General features: G+C 43.4%; 1 protein-coding gene across 1 annotated transcript in view; it reads right to left on the bottom strand.

Annotated features, from left to right (window-relative positions):
• T265_02612 (hypothetical protein) overlaps positions 1 to 23,327 on the bottom strand; it is a gene marked incomplete at both ends in the record, with an annotated part of 96,161 nt that overhangs the window by 11,098 nt on the left and 61,736 nt on the right. The window contains 21 exons of the mRNA XM_009166910.1: positions 63 to 370; positions 1,476 to 1,744; positions 2,002 to 2,129; positions 2,378 to 2,571; positions 3,767 to 3,937; positions 4,605 to 4,739; positions 4,854 to 4,994; positions 5,103 to 5,210; positions 5,706 to 5,876; positions 9,063 to 9,273; positions 9,414 to 9,611; positions 10,722 to 10,900; positions 11,901 to 12,050; positions 12,578 to 12,718; positions 14,988 to 15,198; positions 15,382 to 15,501; positions 16,659 to 16,703; positions 17,793 to 17,855; positions 19,029 to 19,082; positions 20,400 to 20,585; positions 22,400 to 22,462. Coding sequence (XP_009165174.1) covers positions 63 to 370; positions 1,476 to 1,744; positions 2,002 to 2,129; positions 2,378 to 2,571; positions 3,767 to 3,937; positions 4,605 to 4,739; positions 4,854 to 4,994; positions 5,103 to 5,210; positions 5,706 to 5,876; positions 9,063 to 9,273; positions 9,414 to 9,611; positions 10,722 to 10,900; positions 11,901 to 12,050; positions 12,578 to 12,718; positions 14,988 to 15,198; positions 15,382 to 15,501; positions 16,659 to 16,703; positions 17,793 to 17,855; positions 19,029 to 19,082; positions 20,400 to 20,585; positions 22,400 to 22,462 — 3,246 coding nt within the window. The remainder of the gene's footprint in view (positions 1 to 62; positions 371 to 1,475; positions 1,745 to 2,001; positions 2,130 to 2,377; positions 2,572 to 3,766; positions 3,938 to 4,604; positions 4,740 to 4,853; positions 4,995 to 5,102; positions 5,211 to 5,705; positions 5,877 to 9,062; positions 9,274 to 9,413; positions 9,612 to 10,721; positions 10,901 to 11,900; positions 12,051 to 12,577; positions 12,719 to 14,987; positions 15,199 to 15,381; positions 15,502 to 16,658; positions 16,704 to 17,792; positions 17,856 to 19,028; positions 19,083 to 20,399; positions 20,586 to 22,399; positions 22,463 to 23,327) is intronic.

The raw sequence follows: 23,327 nt of genomic DNA, 5'->3' as shown, positions 1-23,327 counted from the left end.
TTTTGCCAAATTTCTACAGGAGAACCCTGCTTTTGAAGGTAACCTACAAAATATCCACTCACTTTTTGTCCGGGAAGGCCGGCTGGACCGCGTTCTCCCGGTGGACCGGGCCGACCAGGTTCACCCGGCTCACCGGGTAAGCCTTTTTCTCCCTGATCGCCAGGGTCACCAATATCACCAGGCGGAGCACCAACAGATTCGCCGGGTTCACCCTTTTGTCCACGTTCGCCTGGAAAACCAGCAGCGCCCTTTTCTCCAACGTCCCCAGCAGGACCCGGGTCGCCGCGTTCGCCCTTCTGACCGTCAGCTGCGTAACCAGGTTGTCCAGGATCACCTTTTTCTCCTTGAATACCATCTTCTCCTGGTTCTCCTAAATACGTATGAATGTAAATGAATTACATCAGTGTACTTGTGCTCGCAGACGATTATCGCATGCCAAATCTACCTAGCAGGTGGTTTTTGTCTAGTGCAATCACTGCTTTTCCATTTTTCGTGGTGCATTTGCACAGTTTCCATGGTAGTTCACTTGGGTCTTAAGTATATTGGGCATACAAGACTTACTGGACATTACCTATAGCCGTGGGTTGTCAGTATTGGTTTATGGCTACCTTCTTCTGTAGTCAGCTATCTCACGCAGATTAGTTTGCCACCAACGAAACATGGATATGGTGTTGTTGAATAGACCGTTTCCTTCTCAAAAATAAACAAATTTCTGCACACCCAGCCCCCGTGTAGTGGTAACATAACGGAAAAGCAGTTCAGAATTCTATCATGGTAAGTCCAAACCCATACAATGTTCCTATACCCCAGAAAGAATAAAACAATGTTGATGTTTTCCTGCTTATAGACCGGCAAATGCAAAAAAACTAGAATTCGGGAGTAAATTTAATACCACGAAAATGGAGGCCCAGCCAGGTAGTTCATGTGAGCCACAGAGATTAATTTGTGGCGTCAGTTTGTCCGCGGGTTTTTGCTAGCAAACTCGAAGTAATCACATAGCAGCATCTCTTCTCCTCTGTCTGAACAGTCAACTTTCTTTGTCAATAAGATAGTCACTGCAGCTGAAGATGAGCGTTTAGGTCAAGTGAATTCTGAGGGTTACCAATAACTATGATTACGCGAGTGGTTGAGATTTAGTTAAAGATGACTGAAGTTTTCCCAAGAATAGTGTTACACTGTGATTTTTTGATCCACTGTAGGTTCGACGCATTACATTTGGTTAACGGACGTCGGCACTGAAAATATACTTTGTTCAGTGATCTGTTTCTGGTACGGGTGCTACTCGGCCGCAGGGTGGATGTTCGAACAATCTACGGCGCAAATGTAGCAAGCATACCGTATGGTTCAAGTTGTATTCTAACACCAGGCTGCTCTCTTTTATATACTCCGGAATTCGTGTAACGGAAAACGCTACATTCTTTCCTATATCACGATTTCCTTCCAAGTACAAGATACCTAGAGAACCTGAGAATCACGGGCTACAGTTTGGCTTACAACCAAGGAAAAATATCTGCGAGCTGACAAGAAAGAAGAGAGAAAGCGTTCAGCTGTAGCACCCTTCCGGTGCCTAGCTGCCATGCCACTCGAAGGAAGCACGAGGGCTAGGATACTGCCAGGTTGCCCAAGCCTAGACAGGGGAAGTCGAGTGGCGGAGGTCGCATTCGAACCACGAATTTTCCGGTCAGTAAATTCGCGCTCTAACCACTTGGGCCATCCCGCTGTGCCATCGTGCTCATCAAAACTCCTAGCGTGTACTTTCATAGATTAACGAAGAGAAAAGTTCTAACGAGAGTGAAATTTTGCCGGAACTATTTATTACTTTCACTTATTTTTTATTTCAGTATTGATTAATAGTCGTAGAGGACGTGGTGGTTCCCAAGCCATGTACCTGAATTCGACTTCATGCTTTTGCTTAAAGCAGTTCTAGCTAGGCCCATGGCCGCCTTACCTCCAAACAATGGTCAACGTGAAGATTACTGGATTCTTCAAGCAGTAACGCACCTCATTTTTTCGGATAGAGCGTAGGCAACAAGGTCGACTAAATCGGCACTCCGGCGATTTATCATATGAGGAAAAACAGAGCCTTTTCTTTCTTGAACTAAAGTGTCAAGCAAACGCAAAGAGGGGGTCTAAACATTTTGGAACGATGTTTGTGTTGAAAAGACAAAATAATGAATCTTTATGGATCAACCTGCAACAAAAAACATATTCCTAGAGTGTGTGATGAGTCACTGACAGTTGTCAGACGTAAAAAGCGAGTACGCTACACTTTGTTCTTGAAAGGAGTGGCTTTTTTTATGGAAAACACACTCGAGAGCTTGGGAGATGAAATTCTGATTACATGCATCTACTGTATCGAGATTCTAGAAAAAATTACCGGAAAAATATTCATGAGACAGCTAGAAACAAGAGATAGTCGAGAGATACCTGGTGGACCAGTTACTCCTTTGGGGCCAATCGATCCAGGGTAGCCTTTAGGTCCAGCCGGTCCGGGACGCCCCCGTAAACCTGGTTCACCAGGTTGCCCATCAGGTCCCCGAATTCCCTGTTCACCTTTGACCCCTTTGGCACCTAAACAAGACGAGAAAGACCTTAATAATACCCAAAATAAACCAGCTAAACCAGATATCGCCTCATCAACATACACTGCCACATCTTGTAGCCATTTCACAACGACCACCCAACCAATCTTTGGATACCAGTTGCAAAAAGAACGGCGGGACGTTCGGAATGTAAAATTCCAGGTAAAAAAAGAGGATGAACGAATCAAACAAGACGAATCGTAATGCAGAGGTGCGCCAAGAGAGAGCAGTTTCAAAAAGACTCTATCGATAAAGATATGTAGATCCCCAAATTTGCGCTCAATTTCTCATGTAATCGAAAACCATTGACGTCATGTGAAATGATCCCTTCGTTGAAACCAGCTACCACTGGCGGGATGGTAGATGTAGTCGGATTTCGAATCTATAATATGGTAAAAAATCAAAGACTGGTTCAAGACAGTCTTTTGACAGAGCAGACCTACTCCCTCAACTGAACGGAAAAGCGATTCGGTTCACGTTACTAAAGTAAACAAGGGTAATTCCCCCGTTCTCATAAACAGCAGGTATTAAGATGACACAGTTGTTGAGGGCCTAAGGCATTTCCAGAAAGTCTATGCAAAAATAAAGCTCCTGGTGGAAAATACGACATTTAAGGCATTATGATGCCCCGATCAGTCTGGAAAGCACAGTGGGATACAGCAGGATGGACTCAGTTAAATGTTGCTTTCCGCAAAAATTACGAAACGGAATACGCTGAAACAGAATAAAGTGTTGTTTAGATCGTCTGTCGTCTATAGACCATTTAAACCACTCTCAAGTGTTTCGGAGCGCACAGTACAGGCCTGAATCACTTAATCGATAGAGCCTCGGGGAACCCAAAGTGTGTGGATTGCTGTTTCGTGCTATGACCTAAACAGCCAAGTTCAACTCTGCGTCCCGTGCACAACAGATCCCTGGTAACGGGTTAATTGATATTCGACTCCTTCTAAGTTGGACCATGATCAGTCGACAGGATACAAATTAATTTTGCCAGGTGTTCCTTTTCTGAAGATTAGGTTGTCGTGTCATTCCCCGAAACTCACTAGTATCCTATATGCTTGTCTTCGACTTAGCCACAGAAGAGTGTAAATATGCCCACAGAGATGGACGGCAAGCAATTTGCTATTGAATTTTCATGCTGAGCTGAAGAAAAACTTTGGTACAGTATATGGTTCAAAACATACCTTCCTCTCCTAAAGATCCCGGTGGTCCACGCGTTCCCTTAAAACCTTTCGGCCCCCGTAGTCCTTTCTGTCCCGGAAAGCCTGGCGGACCAGCGTCTCCAATCTCACCCTTCGCTGCAATTCCAATACATTCACCTTTGAAACCTGGCGGTCCTGGTCTTCCAGGTAGACCTGATAATAACGAAATCCACATGCTTCACGTAAGGCAGTTCAGAAGTACAGCATTTCGGTTATGAACACTGCACAAGTTCAGTATGCTTCATCAAACTGAAATACCTGATCAGTCATCTTATACGATCATCAACTTGAGCCTCTAACCCCCTAAATTACTACCCAGTTGTTGTGTATATACATCTGAACGAAGTAGGATATTGAAGCCAGAATAGAATAACTGGATAGGCGATATCAAGCCGCCTGCTTATTTGCTTCCAATACTATGTAGCTCGCGCCTAACAACCATGTTGACGCCAACAATAACAACAACACTGTGAGACTTGTCGTGCATCTGGTTGACAATGCAACGGTGTGTCCCGATAAACGAAGCCTAACTAGTACTGTAATGCGATGCGGTTAGGTCCAGGACTTGTGAGCGAAGTATGTGGTTAAAAGAAGTCCTGTGGTCACTACACAATGCCAACCGATAAAACCTGGGGACAGATTTGCCGCAGTCGGCCACAGTAAGGTGGGTTTCCTGAAAACCATGCTAGTAACTGGTTCACGTGCTTTGTGTGGAGGTGTGGGTGATAGTACTAGCCCAGTGCCAGAATTATGTCATTTTTCAGGCAGTTCTATTCGGTACTTCGCTAACAGAAGTGATTAAAACAAAAAAGATCATCACCTATATCTCCAGGTTCACCACTGTCTCCAGGAAGTCCTTGGATGCCACTGCCACCGCTCGGTCCTGGATCGCCAGGATATCCTTGGGGTCCAATATCTCCACGCATCCCGGGCTCTCCCGGTCGTCCGGGCAGTCCTGGAAAATAAGTGTAACAGTGGTCATGGACGACGCTGCCCACTGAATGTTACCAAACTAGAAGTGAAAAAATCTACAGCAACCATTTGGTTTCCAGTAGTCCAAAGACCTTACCTTCGTCACCTGGATCTCCAACTGGCCCCGCATCACCCGGCAAACCTCTAGGTCCCGGAGTTCCTGGTCTACCTGGTGGGCCAGGATCGCCTTTTTCGCCATCACCTGGTTTCCCCGGTAGTCCTTTTTCACCCTTTCGACCTGTAAGGTGGTGAAAAAATTGAGCATTCATTTTTTTCGGTTTGAAAACCGGAATGTTAATTCAGTGCATGATTGCGCGTTCATATCATGAGTAGTTACATCACTCACCGGCGAACCCACGATCACCAGGGTAGCCTTTGGGGCCCGATTCGCCTTTTTGTCCAATTGGTCCCGGAAAACCAGGGACACCTGGATCGCCACGTTCACCAGGCGGACCTGCGATTCGGTTGAGTTTCGAAGACAGAAGGGCAAATGCAAGAATATTCATGAATAATCACGTGTGAACTATCATCAGCTGATAAAGTACTCTTGGTTTGGAGATCTAAGAACACTCGTTAGACTAATCGTAAAGACTATCTAGGGGTATCCAGTATGAATAATCTTCAACTGGTTTATGATTTACACTTTGTGTATTAATGCTTAGGACTGTCGACCTCTGTGCCAAAATATTTTAACAACAACCTGATAAGTAGTAAGCAGATGACTCAAGAAGTGTTCGTACTACAAACAAAGATCACACCGCATGCTCTGAGTGGCAGTTTGAACCCTTTTTGGGATTCCCATCAGAAGCTGTGTACGGTCCACAGCAGAAGATTTGAGGATCGGTAGCAGTCATTCATTTGTTTCCTTGCTGAACACAATATGGGCTACAGTAACAAACAGATTGTAAGCAACAGGTGTGGAGTTTGAAGTAAACAGTTCACTGCTTACCTGGTTGCCCCGGCCGTCCCTTGTCTCCGGGTGGACCTGGAATGCCGGGTCTTCCTTTTGTACCACGAATACCATCGTCACCGGGCTGACCAGGTGGTCCTTGATCTCCCGGCTTACCCTTATCTCCACGAATACCCGGTTCACCCTTTGGACCACGCTCGCCTTTCTCAACTGAAACCGAAAAATCCGTACTGGTAAGAGGATGCTCCGGAAAATACACTCTCAAATTCATAACTTGCCGAATGAAAGAGAAATACACCGGAAAAATCATCCGGAAGGGACGGTTCAAGCAGATTTAGTCAGAAGGGGATAGTGTTTCTTTTGCAGGGGGGGGGGGAATTTGAAAGAGCCGTACAAGCAGATGTTGATGAATATGCTTCCATCGCAGTTAGATGTGCATTCAAATTCTAACAGCCACTTATTGAATTCACGAAATTCATCTCTAGGAAAAACCAGTAGGCGTACAACGTCATCCAAACACCATGTTTGATTCCATGTTTATGCGTAACCTAACAGCTCAAGTTCCATTTGCACTGGTCGGTAACGAGTTCAGCAACTGCTTATGTGTGTGTTTCCTTCACAAGTAGAGTTGATCACGTTGGATACAACATTCGACTGGATTGGTTTTTGGCGGCGTGCAAGTCTTGACCTTTGAGAACTAATCATAGAAAGTAGTGCTTAACATCTTGCGTGTGTGAAGAGGTTGATTTCTAGCTACACAGCTTGTCTCTTTCAGCATATCGCGCAAGTTCACTTACCTCCCCTGAATTCGCCGACCCCAACCAAATCGCCTAGTGCATTAAGAAAACTGTTCATGGTCAACAAATCGAAATAAGTTTGTTTACTAATACTTTATTATTTCCCTTTTAGAAATGTAATGATGTAACTTAACAAGTATAATCATTTGGTCAGTTTTGAGATAGATATCAGTTAATGAAACAGTGTCCGGCTGGTTGCAGGAAATGCGAACGAAGGCTTGGCATCAGATTTAATTTTTAGCTGATTTCTCGAATGGAACACCCACAGGTATATCAGTATCACTAAAAGGAATTCGCGAGTAACAACTGCAAAACGAGGGTATCGAAGGTCAATTTTTGTGATTCATATCCCAAGGTGTATAAGCAAATGCGAAAAAAAGAAGTCAGAATAAGATGGAAGTGATGACTGGGACCACCGTATAATGTTTTTGGCCTGGGATCATTACGAGTCCCAAACTCAGTAGAACGATATTTTCAGTTTCATCATTCTCGTTTATGTGAATCTTGCCATACAATCAGTCAAGCAGTCGCACACCAGTTTGATAGAATTTTTCGAAAGATGGGGCTCGATTGAGACTTGTCAGCGCTTTAAGCAAATAACGTAACTTGAAGAAAATACTCACAGAGCATGACTGCGTTACTTCAAATAACTCATTTTTACTGGAATTATCAGAAAGGCTTGAAGCCATCGCTTCAAAATCCCCCTAATGATCATAGGTCACGTAATCCAAACAACCAAGCTCACATTCTACCAATCTTGGTATGAAGGCGTTGCTGTCTATTCCACAGACAGCAGTTTAACTGACTAAGGGGGTCTTGAATCTTGAATGTGACATTCTATCCGCAGGTCTCATTGATGCTGGTTCAACGGTGGATACTACTGAGCAGGCGTGGGAGAGGTTTTTGGTTTTCTCGTAATCCGATTCTATTGAAAAGTGAGATTTATTGCGGAATTTGTGGAATCGCTTTGTAGCATTCGTTTGCCCTTGAGTGACAGTAAACGGGCATCCAGTAAAGAATAGGAAAACGCGTTCGGGAAGAAGGTGAATACATACGCACATGAGAGTTTTGCTTCCCTGTCCAACGGTCTGTAACTGTTCAGTTGGTGTTTTCTAATGAATAACTCCGCGTCGAAGGCCTTCTTCCTTTCAATGGTAGGACGAGGAGGAGAATCCCACCTTTAGTTTTAGGTGTGATGACAGATATCTCATTTTCTCCTTCTACTGTATCAATCAGAATCAAAACAGAAACACGGCTATCTGAGCAGATCTATATGGCTTCTTGCACTGTACAAAGGCTTTTTTATCCAGAACTTTTTTCGCCGTCCCTTTCTCTTGACCCGCAATTTTCAACGCAATTATGACTCTCTTACGAGTTAAATTGGGAGACATAGTAGGCCTGTTTTACAGTGACTTATGCTTGTCGGGACTGTACAATCACTCTTAACCTGTCTCAATATGCTCAAGATAATTAAGTTCAGTGACTGTTACCAAAACGACGCATTAATTATTCACGGTGCCTTTAGTTCATGTGGCTTTTCAACATCTTTAATGGTATTCTGTCAATGATCTTCAGTGTTTCTTCAGGCGTCTTTGAACGATGAAAAAACTTCCCAGTTGCCCAATGAAACCAACTCAGACTGTTTAGCTTAGAAATGTCGAGATGTCCTTCCACTCTTTCATTAAACTTCTTTGGTTCAGATCCATTCCTAGAGTGTCCACAATTGGAAAATTGTTATTGCAAATGGATCCCGAATGCAAAGACAATCGAATTCCTTCAGATTAGTTCTAGGCATACCACCACTCACATGCGTCAAAGTTGGATGAAACTCGTTTCTATCCCATGAACTATAAACCGATACCATATTCTTTGACGATCAGGCTGATCTGTTCGTCAAGTTTAGTCATCTTCACTCAAATCACAGTTCACCTGACCGTTATTGTGGATGGCATACTTGATAAACTATTCGGTGAACATGATGGATGCATACTTTCATGTTAAGATAACAGTGGGATCCTTCAGTGGCTGTGTGTGGTGTGGATCAACCCGTGTTATGATCCCGTCTTTTGAACTCTCAATTTTTATTACTATCTCCTCTATAAAGGAGGACTAGCTGCCCCAACATCATGCATACTCCGAAAAGTGACCAGTGCATCTACCGTGATCCAGACACGGGGCGTGTGTGCCAGTCTAGTACAGTGTTTTGGACCCAGTTCTGCATGTTTCGCCCAGAAATAACAAACAATACGAATAGGACAAATTCCCCTTTTGTGATTCTGAACGGATCACACGTGATGACACACACTGGATGAAATGCACTGAAAACCGAAATTTTTTGGCTGTAGCAACATCGGAGAATGAAAAAACGTCCAAGTTACTGAGCATAGTCGATAAGATGTGACCGATTCGATTAGTTTTGATCAAGCCGATAAATCTTTTGTCCCACCAAAAATGTGGTGAATTTATGATTAAAATAACCGTGATCGTCAATCACTTCAATTAAACAAACAATCCAATGTACTTGAGGAGATAACCGACCTCCAGAAATAATCAAAGGATTTGTCAGTATGAAACCTTCTACATTGTATGGAGCACTCACCTGTCATATTTCCAGGACGAATCACATTGATAGTACAGTTACCCGGTCTGCCTGGATCGCCCGGATCCCCGGGTATTCCCGGCATCCCTGGTCGTCCTTTTTCACCTTTAAGACCAAATGCGATTTCAGCTGGTTGACCTTTATAACCCTTTTCGCCTTCCATTCCTTTCTGACCCTTCAATCCGGGGATACCTTGAGGGCCGATTTCACCCTTTGAAATGTAACAAGTAAGAACAATTTGACATGTGAATAAATGCATTCCGAGCTACCAGTGCCTATAAAGTATACCGACCTTCAGCATTCACGAAGCATAGCAAAGCGTCGTTCAAGACAAACGTACATATTACTCACCGGCTCACCCTCAGGACCACGGTCACCTTTTTCACCAGATTCTCCGGGACTTCCTTTCACACCTTTCATACCTTTTGGACCATCCATTCCAGGGTAACCCTTTGGACCTCGAACAATACCTCTGAATTCCGTCCTGGTTTCCCCAGGTTCACCTTTATATCCTTTGGGTCCAGGTAAACCCCTGTCTCCCGGCTCACCCTGTAACACAAGACACATAAGAGACAAAAGAAGACGTAGCATAAGTTTATTTAAGGATATCAACCAACAGAAAAGTTCGGAGGAACCAGGTGTCTGCGGGCCAGGATTGCCAAATGGATGGAATTATGAAGTATCATTTCGTCCAAGACTTCGATTATAACCTTGTAGTGGATTTCACCCTGGCAGTAAACAGTTCCTTATAATCTACCGACGTGTGGTTTCAAGAATAAAGATATGAGGAAACACTCACAGTAGTGTACGCATACAAGAATGTTCACCATCGGAATACTTTGTTCCCCTTGGGTACGGTATGACAATCAAGATTGTGGCCAGTGATGGAAGTTATTATGTTCCCTCCAATGAGGCTCCGTTTCGAAAAGTCAGCCGGAAAAACTAGTGTTTACGTGCGGAAACACAATAGGCCATCTATCGAAACCTCATGGTTAGAAGTTATAAACCTGGTAAGAATTTGGATATCTTCACCACAGCATAGCGAGCCAGCCTTTCCATAATCGTCCTCAGCGCCAATAAGTCTCTTTCGAGTTTTCAACCATGACCAATTAACTTATAGTACTTACAAACACCGAAGAAGTAGGACACAATTGGCGTTATGCAAAAAGGGATTTACTCCAGTTAGTATTGTAATCTGCTATTGGGGTTCAGCGATCTGTTCCCACCCACTCAATAAGTTGATGGCCGATCGGCAGACACCTCAAACTTCTGTCCATGCCCTCGTTTGTCCGCCTCTGACTTTTTCACTACTATATTTTGACTTTGGGAAGACTTGATAGAAGTTAATGTGCTTCAATTCGCTCGAATGTGTGTGCCACAAAATACCAAACAGCAAGGTTTCGCTTCGTTTTCTATTCCTTCAGCTCTTTCTGAAGGTCACTTGTTGAGCAACACAAAATGAAAACTATTCCCTAATAACTCTTGCAGTGGTTGTTGTGACGAAAATAACCAACTGTGTAAAGCGCAGCACAACCATTACCTTTCAAATCAAGTATAAGCATTTCTGTTTGAAAAGGTGAGACATTCGGACGGTAGCAGAACCCCCGGAAGGTGCGACAGTTGCTCAGGGAGCAGAAGGTTTACCGTAGACTGACGTACCTCATATCCTTGTGGTCCGATACGACCTGGATTACCAGGCGCACCTCGATCACCACGCTCGCCCTTCATGCCATCGAGACCCCTTGATCCTGGTGTTCCTGGAGCACCTGGAGCACCCCTCTCGCCTTTTGCGCCCGGAATGCCAGGTTTGCATGGATGACATCGTTCGCCAGGTTCACCTAAACACGAGAAAACAACAGTCTTGACTGAGGTGCTCTGCCTTTTTTCACATTTCGGGCATACACATTAGAAGCAGCGCACACAAGATACAGGACGATAACAAAAACAACAAATGTGTGATCCGTGTATAAACTTGGAAGATAACAGACAGGAATTAAGGAGAACAATGAATATAAGACGTCAAACTAGATCCTCATCGATTTTTCACTTTGGCGATTGATCGAATAGGCTAATTCTTCACACATGAAGCGATCAGTTCACGGTTAGACGTTTGAGCATGCATTTGAATTTATCCTAGCCAAACTATGGATTGAGCAATTCAGAGGTTTACACACCGACCCACTGCGACCAAGTCACTACGCACTAATGATGTCACCTCGGTTGAGGACGAAACTCTCCACTCCCGTGAACAGAACAGCAAGGCAGAGGAGTCTCAAACGAGTGTCGTGAATGCAAGTTCAACAGACCCCTGCGACGAACTATGACCGAGTAGCTGCTTATCGTTCAATCATCTATGACTATCAGAATAGTTGGCTTGAAGTCATTTGATCCGCTGAACAAGGTGATACCCCAGTCACGTATTCACCCATCTTCTCAGTTTACTGACTGAATACACAAGGGAACCAACCGATTCACACTTGCCTGCTGAAACCCGCGACCCAACAGCTCCTGATCTAACAGCATATACTGGTGAGTAGATGGTGCAGGTGACCTTCTAACAAAGTCGTCTGGATTATCCGGTGGTATAAACTGAGCTCATACGCATTAATATGAATAAAAGTCGTACTGAGAAAATAATTAGTACCAAACAGCACACAGTGTGCGCATTGGTTAACCGACTGAAAACAGCTTGTTGCCTATGCCTAACAGTGAACAACAGAATCCAAAACATCCCGACTTTTGGGATCGAAACCACATGGCATCTAAATGTCCCTTGCAAATGTCAACAATATTATTCATGCCATGTTATGCTATTATTAGAAAGCCTGAGCAACTCACCTTCAGGTCCAGGTATTCCAGTTCTTCCGCGTTTTCCAGTTAAACCAGCCAAGCCCTTTTCACCTTTCTCACCAGGCGGACCCGGTCGACCAGTACCCTTGCCTCCCGGTTCTCCACGTTCTCCTTTGATACCCTGTGGACCCTTTGGACCTGGAGCGGCCAAAAATACAACTTGAATGAATCTCAAAGCAGAATTACGGCAGAGGGCCAGGTTTACAATGACAAAATACCAGACAGATTTTTCAGTGGAATTTTTAAAATCACACTATCTCATTTGGGATGGTATCTAACAGACCGCTAACGATTGATAGCAAAGCGGCACTTCTAACAAACAGATTGTACTTTCTTTCCTAAAGGCAATCTATTTCTTGCCTATCTTGGGACTACCGTTTTATAATCCAAACCATGTTATCAAGCCAACAACATTTTCCGAAACCGTGATTGCGGAGTGGTTGCCAAAAGTCGTAAGATCTTTGCATCACGCAAATCCTCCATTCTGAATACGTTGAATGGTCGTAGGGAAGCGATCAGATCGGTGCACCTCGCTCACCCTGTTTTCATTGCGATGAGTTGGGATGTCATACGATCACACAGACATCTTATTTTCGTTGGCACAACACAAGCCTGGTTGGCAAGCACGAGGACCGAGGAGTCATGCAACTCCCACACAAACTCACCTTGCGGCCCGTCAGCTCCACGGTCGCCGGGATCACCAGGAGGTCCTCGTAAGCTACGACCAGATTCACCTTTATCGCCTGGATATCCATCATCTCCAGGGGGGCCCGGGTAGCCTGGGAGGCCCGGCAGGCCAGGTTCACCTGCAGTCGTGAAATTGATGGAGTGTGATTAGATGCCAGATATGTAACCGAGTCAAAACATGCATCTAGATTCACAGTACTGATCTGAGTGAATAGGATATGCTACGAACCACAACTGTGGTCACACTGAGAAAAGTTACACGGAATTTAATATCCTGACATATTCCGAAGCCTTAGTAAATCTTCGGCACAAAAGTTTATTGTAAAGTGAAACAATTTCACTTCGAATTCTAGTCAAATAAAACTGTCAACACTGAGTAAACTGGAAGCTCTAGTCAGAGATGAAAAGTTTATTGCTTTCTGGATAACTCCGAAAGAAATCGATTGCCGTCTAAGTTTGGGATTCCACGAAATGCTGTCCAACAAAACTAATATGATGACAATTTATAGTTCAGTTTTTGCTGCTACTAATCTCATGTGGGTTTTCAGTAGTGAGATGCTTGGATGGTTTTGCTTCACCAGCTGCTGGTGTCAAGAATCCCGTCTCACAAGCATGCAGAAGAAGCATGCAGGAAAACTTGAGTGATGATAAGTTTGGATATGGTCAGGTAGAAGGTTCAAGGCTATAAATCTTCAAAAGTTCGGTGAGCTGATCTAAAGATTCATCAGGTACTAGAAAAAATCCAGGAAATCTGGAAAGTTAAAACACGCTCCTAAGGGTCACGTTTACAGCTTGAGAACCACTGGTAACCACCACTGACAACTACGGTCTTTCTGATTCAAAAAGAAAAGCTTGCGGTGACTTGCTTCATAAAATTTTGGCTAATTTTGTAACCTTATGGAAACGACTGTTGCCTTACGATTACGCCGAACTCTTTCGTTGATGATCCTGATCCTCCTCTTGTCCAGCCTTGGCAACTATGACAGTATTCTGACCATCACTCAATCATATCACTAAGAGTAAGCGCATGAAAGTCAGACATAGCTTGGTGAGAGAGCTTGGGAGACCTATTTACTGCATATAGCAGGACAAATGGCCCAAACTCTCCTACTGTCAACTTGGCACGTCCAGTTGTCTTCCTTATCAGCTCTTACTTCCTCTCCCATTCGGCCTATTGAACGCGCTATGTTGGACTTTCAATCCTAGAATACCGACTGAAAAGAAATTTGGGAAGATAAGATGAAGCTAACTATAGGCTCTACGGAATACACTAAATAGCTTATTTTTGGCTTGGGGACCAGTCCTAAAAAGTGCATTCTGAACACTGAGGATTTCCACCAGTATGCGCTGCTCATCCACGTGTAACCCACCCGGGTTTCGTCACTGTAGTATGCGCTGGTACATGAAATTATGAAATCAGACCAAAACTTCATATATCTTCCATTGTATAGTGCATGCACAAATCGCTCTCATAGTATAAATTTGGCGTCACTGGCCTTTTGAGCTTCCTGAAGAGAACCGTTCACAGGACCAAACATTTCATGCACTAAGTAGTGCATCACTCAGATTCTTGCAATCAATTACAACATATTTCCTATTTATTTGCAACTCATTGGATTTGGCTTGGGTAGCCGTCAGGAACCTCAGGGCTCTTAAGACAGTTTGCCAGATGATCGATCGCAGAAAACCGGCCTTATCCTTTATACTAAGTATCCAAGTGTCTTCTCCGGGAGTATCTAGTAGTTTGTAACATTTCGGAGAGTTAGACCTCCGATTGTGCTGGTAACTGCTTTCTGAGAAAACCGTTTTATGGACAAAAATGGCTCAAACTGTGGTAAACTGCAGAATGATATGCGGATGTGGTATGAGCTTTGCTTATTAGTAACCTAGGCGCTCAATCTACTCAAATTGATCGCTATTGTGTTCAGATTCGGATCCATCTGTGACCCTGGTTATCCGGGGGTGCGAAGCTAACAAAAGTGTGTATTATCTGACACTACTTGGCATATGTTTACTTCAAGTGGGCCTTATAGTTGGTGCGGAGAAGGGCTGCCAAATGATCATGCTGTTTATCTTAAAAATATCCACATCTGCTCAAGCCCAGGACTTATTCAGTCAGATTTACACAGGGTAAAAGGCGCTCGGTTGGTTGCACACGTGACTAAGCGCAAACAGGACATGGCCTCATCCATCTTACGCGGAAATCCGTCGGCATGGTTCAATGTGGCAGGCAAGACCTGAAACTGAAGCCATCTCATTATTTCATTGAGGACAAAAAATGTATAATTCCCGAAAAGATGCCCAAGGAAAATTTAGGTTACACTTTTTTAGGTAGCGCACACGATGTCTCGATTGCAATTACTAATTTAATTCCAAAAATTGAGTTACCATGTTCTCCTTTTGTTCCAGGCATGCCCGGCGGCCCGACTGGGCAGTCCATTCCAGGATCACCAACAGGACCTTGCGGACCGATAGCACCCTTACGACCCCGGTCACCATCTGCACCTACAGGACCAGGTGGGCCCCTCTGTCCTGGAATTCCAGGAGGACCCCTTGGACCTGGTCGACCGGGTAGAACACCTGTGCATTCTTCCGAACCCTAGAATAGATGGAAAAACTAGCAGTATCTCTCTGACACCCTGCATATTTCTAAAACCAACAAAACATAGTCAAAGTGTACTTCCCGATTAACCGACTATCTTCCAAAGCAACACGAGTGCACTTGAATAATCGATAATCCAAAGAAAAAACAGCCCCGCACCATTATTAGTGTACAACTTACTCCGGGTTCACCAGGATCTCCTTGTTCACCACGAAGTCCATCTGCACCGGGTTCGCCAGCTAAACCCTTTGGTCCTGGGGGACCACGTTCACCAATTAGCCCATCACGTCCTGCAGTGCCCTGGAAAACAAAGTGGAAAACGAAGTGAAAATGGTTATACTGACTTTCTCTTCCGATGAAAAAATTAGTTTTCATATTTGTCAAACGGCACGAGCTGCACTACTGTCCAGTTATGTGTATCATAATGTAATAACTCTTTGAATGTCTTACACAATACCAATCGAATACCAGTTATGAGCAAGAGGATGCGAAGCGTACTTTACCAGTAAATAGATACCACTAATAACCAAAAAAGTATCTGGCATGTTCAGCACAAGAACGTTGTTGAGAAGGTTAGAAATACGCGCTAATTAAGAGTCCTGCAGTAAGAGCTCGTTTAGACTATTTTCGTCCTAGTAACTTCAAGTTACCCTATGAATTTAGTGGTTTTCGTCATCTAAAATGTTTCCTTGACCGTTATTTCACTTAGATGTTTTCTTCCGTACAACAATCCCGACTTGGAACATGGAGTAGCGTCCACCTCTTGATCTCATGCTGACAGTTGAACCATACATCAGTGACCTTGTTTTGTTGATCACAAAACAGTTCAGTCCGTTTCGAGCATTCGTAATCTCTTGTCCTTATTCCCTGGGAGCGAAACTACAGCATAACCTCTCCCTTATTCACAATGCTCGGTCAAATAGGTCCGAAATTCGCTCACCTAAATTCCTCGCAACCGGACCCTCAACAAGTCTGATTGCTCTACCTGAATAAGGTTGATTTTGTCTCAGTTTATAGATTTTACATTCTCCTCAGCATTCTACGCCTGGGAAAGAACAGACTAACCATCAAATATAGGCGATTCGCTTCGGCTCTATCACACACTTCCAAACTCGGTCAAATCTTTCAGCAAGCGACTTTCTCTAGAATTAGAATGATTTCAAGATCAACCATACAGTACAATGACATTACCACCGTTCTCTGGTTTACACTCGAAAAACTTCCACCGTACAATTAGCCTTCTCATTGGAACTGTTTTCAGCTGTCAGGAATCCCCGATTGAATGAAGTTCCTTTTACCCCCTGTGTTCCCGAAATTCACGAATTTTTCGTTCAGCACTTTTTTAATATTAGTCCTTTTGCCAAAAACTTTATTGTTCATTGTTAACCTTTACAACTATAGTGGTTTTTTACTGACAAAATTATATGGTTTTAGGAGGAAATATATTTCAAACTCACCTTTACTCCCGGTAGACCGGTATCACCTTTGTAACCTTTGGGGCCCTGAATAAACAAAAGAAAAGTGGTAAACTTAGTACGGTACGTGGGGTTTTAATAATTTGTCAGTGAGGAGGACAGGTGTAAAGAACATATTTTTATTTGTTTGTACTAGCAAGTGCTTAGTTTTTGGTTGGGGATCAGTTTGTAGTGTCGAGCCTTTGATCTGCAAGTTTTAATAAACGTTGTTCATTATACCGCTCAGGAATTCAATCACAGAACCGTAGGCAAAAAACAGTTGGAAAACCGTGCCAGTTTAATTTGGAAAAAACAAAATGATAAATCCACAAGCGAAAACTTGCATTGCAGAAGTTGTATGGCTGTAGAACCGACTACAACAGTTTGCGTCATCCCACATGTTCAAAGTAATTTTGGTAGACGAAAATGTATCCTGCATGGGAGATTTGTCGCGCAACCAAAGTCTCCAAACCCATTGTTAACATTTTATTCGTCGTACTGATTTATTACAAATGCGCTTCGCAGTTGCACGCAAAATTGTTGCTCTGACGAAACAGTATTTTAAGCGATTTCTGGAATCAACTTCATATCGGACTGCAAAGTGAACTTTCGTAAGATGAAAGCACACAGTTTTGTCGCAGCTGACTTCATGTGCCGGAACTGCTTTGGTCAGAATAGATTGTAGGTTTTTGATAGCCCTGCGTCTGTATTCTGTTCCCCATGAAGTGCTTATGCAATGTTTGATTGAGGGAGGTTTTTTAACGGAAGCGCATCAACTTCAAATGTAAAAGACTCCAGGTGGTCATTTTTTCGAAAATATTAGTTAGCCCATACAGTTATCTTCACCAGCTGGCAAAACTGTCGTGATCAGAATAACAAGTGTGCAGATAAAAAATCGATCTCATGAACTCATGACACTTAGAAAGTTTAAACTGCCCTTTCGTAATATCTTGCCTAGTGAGTGACTCCAATAACCGAAGTGATAAGAATAGCTTTTATATCAAAAGATTTGTTACACTAAGAACTTAGCCATCAGTGATGTTCATTCATTGAGAGGCAGCTTTTAATAACAAGCTGTTTTCTTCACAGCAAGGTTTTACCTGTAAGAAGTTGCGTGCTACAGTGGCGCATACTTACCCGTGGTCCATCAGGCCCAGCACGGCCCTTCGGGCCAGCGTCACCGATTGTTCCATCTTCACCCTGAAGAAAATACGTAGTACGTACAGACCAATGTCAGTCGTTTTGAACCATATATATTGCCTATATGGTCAAGTTGAAAATAATAAAATTCTGCAATTAGGCATATCGATGCATAATAATATCAACCCTACTACTACTAATAATAACTGTTTTCTCCAACCATGAAAAAGCTGCTTGGCCGAGTCAGAGAAGGGGTGACTTATTAAAACACTTTCTTGTAAAATAGAATGTGATAAGCCTGTGAAGAATTTCGTCCACTAATCGAGTGAATATTACAGTTCCTTGATATTCTCATGAAAAGGCTTCTACATTCATCTGGGACCAACCATTTTTTGACTCCATAAGGATCGAATTGCATTCAAAATAGTACAGGGGATTCACACATCTGTTATTACCATATACCCAGCAACCTGGAATTGTTGTACAGCTTAGTGGGATTTTTTAAATTGGCGCCAACTGGTCTCTAGCCCGAAAAGCAAGCGGTCCACTTCCTTGCTCTTACAGGATTGAAACGACTTAATAGAGGCACACGATGTCATACCGAATCCCATACTAGTCATTTTAGATAGTGTATAACAGTTTCACCAGGCGGTCAGCGCTCATGATAGGCGGAGATCTCTAAAATATCCTAGACACTGTGGTTTTTCTAATTTTATATTTTCCATACCACGTGAACTTGTAGCTACCCAGTCACCCGCATACTTGACTATTCAGCCCATAATCGCCCACTGGATCACGAGACTTGTTTTTTTCGTACTCAAACACGTCACATTAAGCTGACGCATCGGATACCGATTGTCTGTATCGTCTAGTCAGCGTGGCAACTACTCGTGCTGACGCGCCCATCTGCACGCAAACGGATCTACGTATGGAGAAACCGAAGACAGTAAGCACATAAAGACTCGCGCACGCGCAGGGAGCAAGGAGTCAGCCACGGACAACTATGGAACACGTGTAGCAGCTATACTGCGGAGAAAACACGTTCCCGCTGTCCGGACTTTCACCAAGGGACTCGCATACGATAAGTTCCTTTTTGACTTGCTCCACATCTTATATTGCCTTTATTTTATACATGCTGCAAATCGCTTGTGTAAACTACTGTCAACTTTTATTAGTGCATACACGTTCTGAGTTGTATTATGGCTATCACCACCTACGCACTAATAAACTTACGCGATTTCCCTTCTCTCCTCTTGGTCCTGGGAGGCCCCGTTGTCCTGGAGAACCCTAAAAGAACGGAAAACAGGTGAGAACGTATAGTACAATTAGAAAAAAGGAGGTACGCCTTGGTCGTACGACAAGGCATCTGTCTGACAGAATGCGTGTCTCATGCGAGTCTTTCGGTGTCTCTGAGTGGTAATTGAAATAAACCGGGCCCAAGTTGGCCGAAACCAGTCATGTTATCGACAAAAAGCAAGCCTTCGATAGCATATACTAGTTACCCTTGAAATGGTCATGACTGGTACTATCCAGACTACCATCGATCAAAAAAGTGATTAGAACCCGGCTGTTGGGTCGACAACTTTGCGTCCAAAAGAAACTTGTGCAACCTCTGCACTTGAACTAGCCTTGGACAATATCCGATCCCACAAGCCCGTCTGACATTGACGTCACTTACTTGACTCCATAACTTTTCTACCCCTCATTCAACCCTCTCATTTGATTTTTATTTTACCAGGGTGGTATCTGGTACCACATAAATCTGTGGTGTATTAGGCAAGAGGACCCATCACAGAAAACAAGGTTTGTTCGCTGCTTTCATTCTTCTCATGACTTCCACGGTAAACTGTATGGTACTGGTTTGAAGAGCACATAAATTGCTAAATACTAGAATGACAAACTAACTAGAATGGAAAATGAACGTGAAAGCGACATAAATTCTTGTTATCAATAATAAATCACAAGCAATAAACGGGTACCATGAGCAACAAATTCTAGAGATAACCTTGACCAGCTAAAGTGAACGCTGGCACGCAAACTCTGTGAATATGTCCGTAAAGGCTTATGAGATATTACTGATTTTATCATCATTATTTCAGTTCTTGTTAGTACGATTTTGTTGGTAGTCCAACTCGTTTCCTTCTGTTTCTTGTACAATTGCCGGTGCCTGATACTATTGTGAACAGTGAATGAAAGTAGCTGCATTACATGTTTGGCATACATCCGCTAATCTTACGTCAGCGAAAAGATTTTATATCCCGAAATTCTGTTCTGTGCATAGAAACTTCCCACGCATCATACTCATAAAACAGACGATTGAGGACCGGATCTTGTAAACCCGATAACAGGGTTCGTGGTAACCTCTGGAGGAGTAGCATGATCCATTGTGCACTAGGATGTTGTCCTGAACCGATTTTTCCGTCAAACTAACGCGTCCAGAGAGGTTAGGGGCTTCAAGTGCTGAAGATGGCTCAAACCACCACCAATAGTGTTTAATGCTACAAGACCTGAGTAATATAAACCCCAATCAGCTGTGAATGAAGCAAAGTTTATTCGATAAATAAATTAACTAAACCTTCTCAGAAAACAAGCAATCAAACATACTCTGTCTCCAGGTGGACCAATCAGTCCCTTGGTGTCCGAAACCAACTTGTCCAATGAACAATTCCGTCCGGGGTCACCTGGGTCACCGGGTGGGCCAGGTTTTCCTTTCACTGGAGTGTACGAGTCAATAATGGATTCACCAGGTTCTCCAACTTCACCCATTGGCCCAGGATCACCATCATCACCCTACGTAAGATGGAGGAAAAGTACGTCAGTAGAATACCCATAAAAGTACACTTTCATGTTTCTAGGCTGGTGCACTCGCTATTTTGTGAACTACAGATTATTCACACTCAATAAATTCCTCGGGACATTTAGCAGTAGCGGCATGCAACAAAACAAAGATTCTTGTTACTTAACATTCCCGTCGTGTCGATTCAGATTGTTGCCTATAGAATGGTCACTTTTTCCACTAACTGAATCCATATACCACCTATGCCAGTTCCATTTTTGTAGTTCAAATTTTCCACAAAAGTTTAAAGCAAGCGAGATTCTATTACGGTGAAAGGAAAAAGGCCTTTGCTGCGGAGTTATTTACTAGAAAATACCAACTGACCGGTTACAGACCATTGGGCGGGAAAGCAAGACTCTCATATGCATCTTGTTTACAAAAACTGAACATCCATATTCTCTTGAACGCGTCTTCCTATGCTTTCCTGGATATTCATTGACTCCAATCATTCATCGCTCAAATCCAAGCAAATGTTACAAAGCGACTCCACAAATTACGCAACAGATCTTCCCTTTTCAAGAGACGCAAAGTAAAATTCCACGAACAACACATACTACTCGTGTGCCTCTCCATCAGTAGTATCACCGTTACAACGGTATCTATGAAAGCAGGTAACACCATTGTGGTTGAGGGCATGTATTCATTTCATTGTCTGATCTAAATTGATTATTGTAACCTGACAGTATTATATTGCCTCGGGAGTGATTTTTTGTCATACCCATGTAAACCCTTATGTTGGACCACTTGGAGCGGAGTTCACGATCACCAGCACCCACGCAAAGCACACGAAAGTCGAGTCCCGTTTTGTCCCTCGGCTATCAGATAGATTACCTTTATTTCGAGGTGAACTTTATGGGCGGAGACACTTAATTATTGCTGTAGGCCCTAACCTTTGGATGTTCGCCTTAGCCTTGAAGATGTGCTGCTCATCAGGGTATGCGGAATAAAGTCAGCCAATACGAAAATATAAATGATCAACCATACTGGTAGGCGGAATCACCACCGTCCTGAACTCGGACAGTCACCGCATACGTAGGAAGCCGCAACAAGTTGAAAATATACCATTCGGCTTTGGTTTGCACCTAGACAGAATTTAGCGCTACTGCTGACGCTTCCCAACAAAGATGAAGCAGCAATAGATGGTTTCTCGGTTTTCAGTGTAGACTGACTCCATTTACCCGATGAAATCTGCTGCTTAATACCTAGGAAATACTCGTGGTTGATCAGATGGCAGTTGATCTGTTCGCCGAGCTTGGCAATTGGCTTGCAAACGTTTCGTCCCCAGTCGAGGAGACGTCGTCTGTGCGCAGTTGAATGCTCGGCGAACAGATCAACCACAAACTGATCAACCACCAGTAAGCACACCCGAGTTACCCATATTTCGACAAATTGATACCTAGGAAATAAAAACCAATAAATAGACCATACACACGTTCTTTGTTAGCTCAAGTAAGCTTCGAACGTACTGAATACCATTGGGAATTCGAATAGATATTGACAAAATCCCCAAGAAAAGTTACCGCAAGCGAGCGTGACAAATCGAAAATTTCATCTCTGTGAGCCCGTTTTGCGATCATCAAGCAATTAACGAAAGACAATGTGCGTAGGAAGTCTGTCCTACGTATTCTACCACCCATACATACTACTGTTTGACCTAAAAGGGGCAGATCATCTAATAAGTATTTTCAGTATGTAATCTAGAGCTTGCATTTGCCCAGTTTAACTTTCGTTGAGTATATCTTGGTACTTGCTGATCGATCAAACTCACTCGAGGTCCCGGAGGGCCTTGAGGACCTGGGTCTCCACGAATTCCAGCTGACCCCTTGTAACCCTGGAATGAGACAAACAAGAGAAGCATAAATTGTTAGAATTGAAAGAACGTCAGGTTTATAGAACACTATAAGCTACTGCTGAGATGCTGGTAATGAAATGCGTGCACTTTATCTATGCATTTTAGACTGGGCTGGCATGCACAGATCGATAAGGTGTACCTTGCTGAGCCGGAATAACTGAAACTTAGCCTATCACAAGGGTCACTGTCCCTCTTGTGTTGGTTGTGGAGGCACGCAGACAGACAAATGACGCCCTTCGGCCGGGACCTTTCTTTGTCTCATCAAATCCTTAACTATATCGCGAGACGCCACCAGTTCTCAGGGAAGTTTCGATACCATGGAATCAACACCTTTGATAGGTAAGAGATAAAAAGTAAAGCGTCAAACAGTACATGATCGGGCGTGTGTTCTAGTTTTTTCGGGTTGGTTTTCAGTGGCCGCACGAACTGTGTTTACTTACAGGAACCGCGTTTACGTCTTGATATCGCCGCGGTAACAGCAAACACCCGAGCTTGTGTAAAGTCTAAGTGACTTGGGGGGCCTCAGTACGTCACTCGAAAGGCTTAGGAACGTGGCAGCGACTGTGGGATCAGAATCAATCAAATGCACTGCAGCTGAACAGAAGTCAGGATATTTGTCAGCCATTCACCTGCTAGCCAAAACAACAAGTCAATTAGATGTGTAACTGTCGAATGTGGCTTCAGCAAAATTTGATGTAATTCAGGAGCCCAGTGCAACCGAACAGCGGATACTTTTACACATTTTCACCTCTCCTTTTAATATACATTCGCATCTTAACTACAGACTTTAAAGAAAACATTTGACAATGCACGCTCACTCTATGCAGCTTTAGTTTACCATGAA

This window comes from Opisthorchis viverrini (genome assembly GCF_000715545.1).
Source record: "Opisthorchis viverrini unplaced genomic scaffold opera_v5_33, whole genome shotgun sequence".
Lineage (NCBI taxonomy): Eukaryota > Metazoa > Platyhelminthes > Trematoda > Opisthorchiida > Opisthorchiidae > Opisthorchis > Opisthorchis viverrini.
This window is presented reverse-complemented; position numbering and strand designations above follow the sequence as displayed.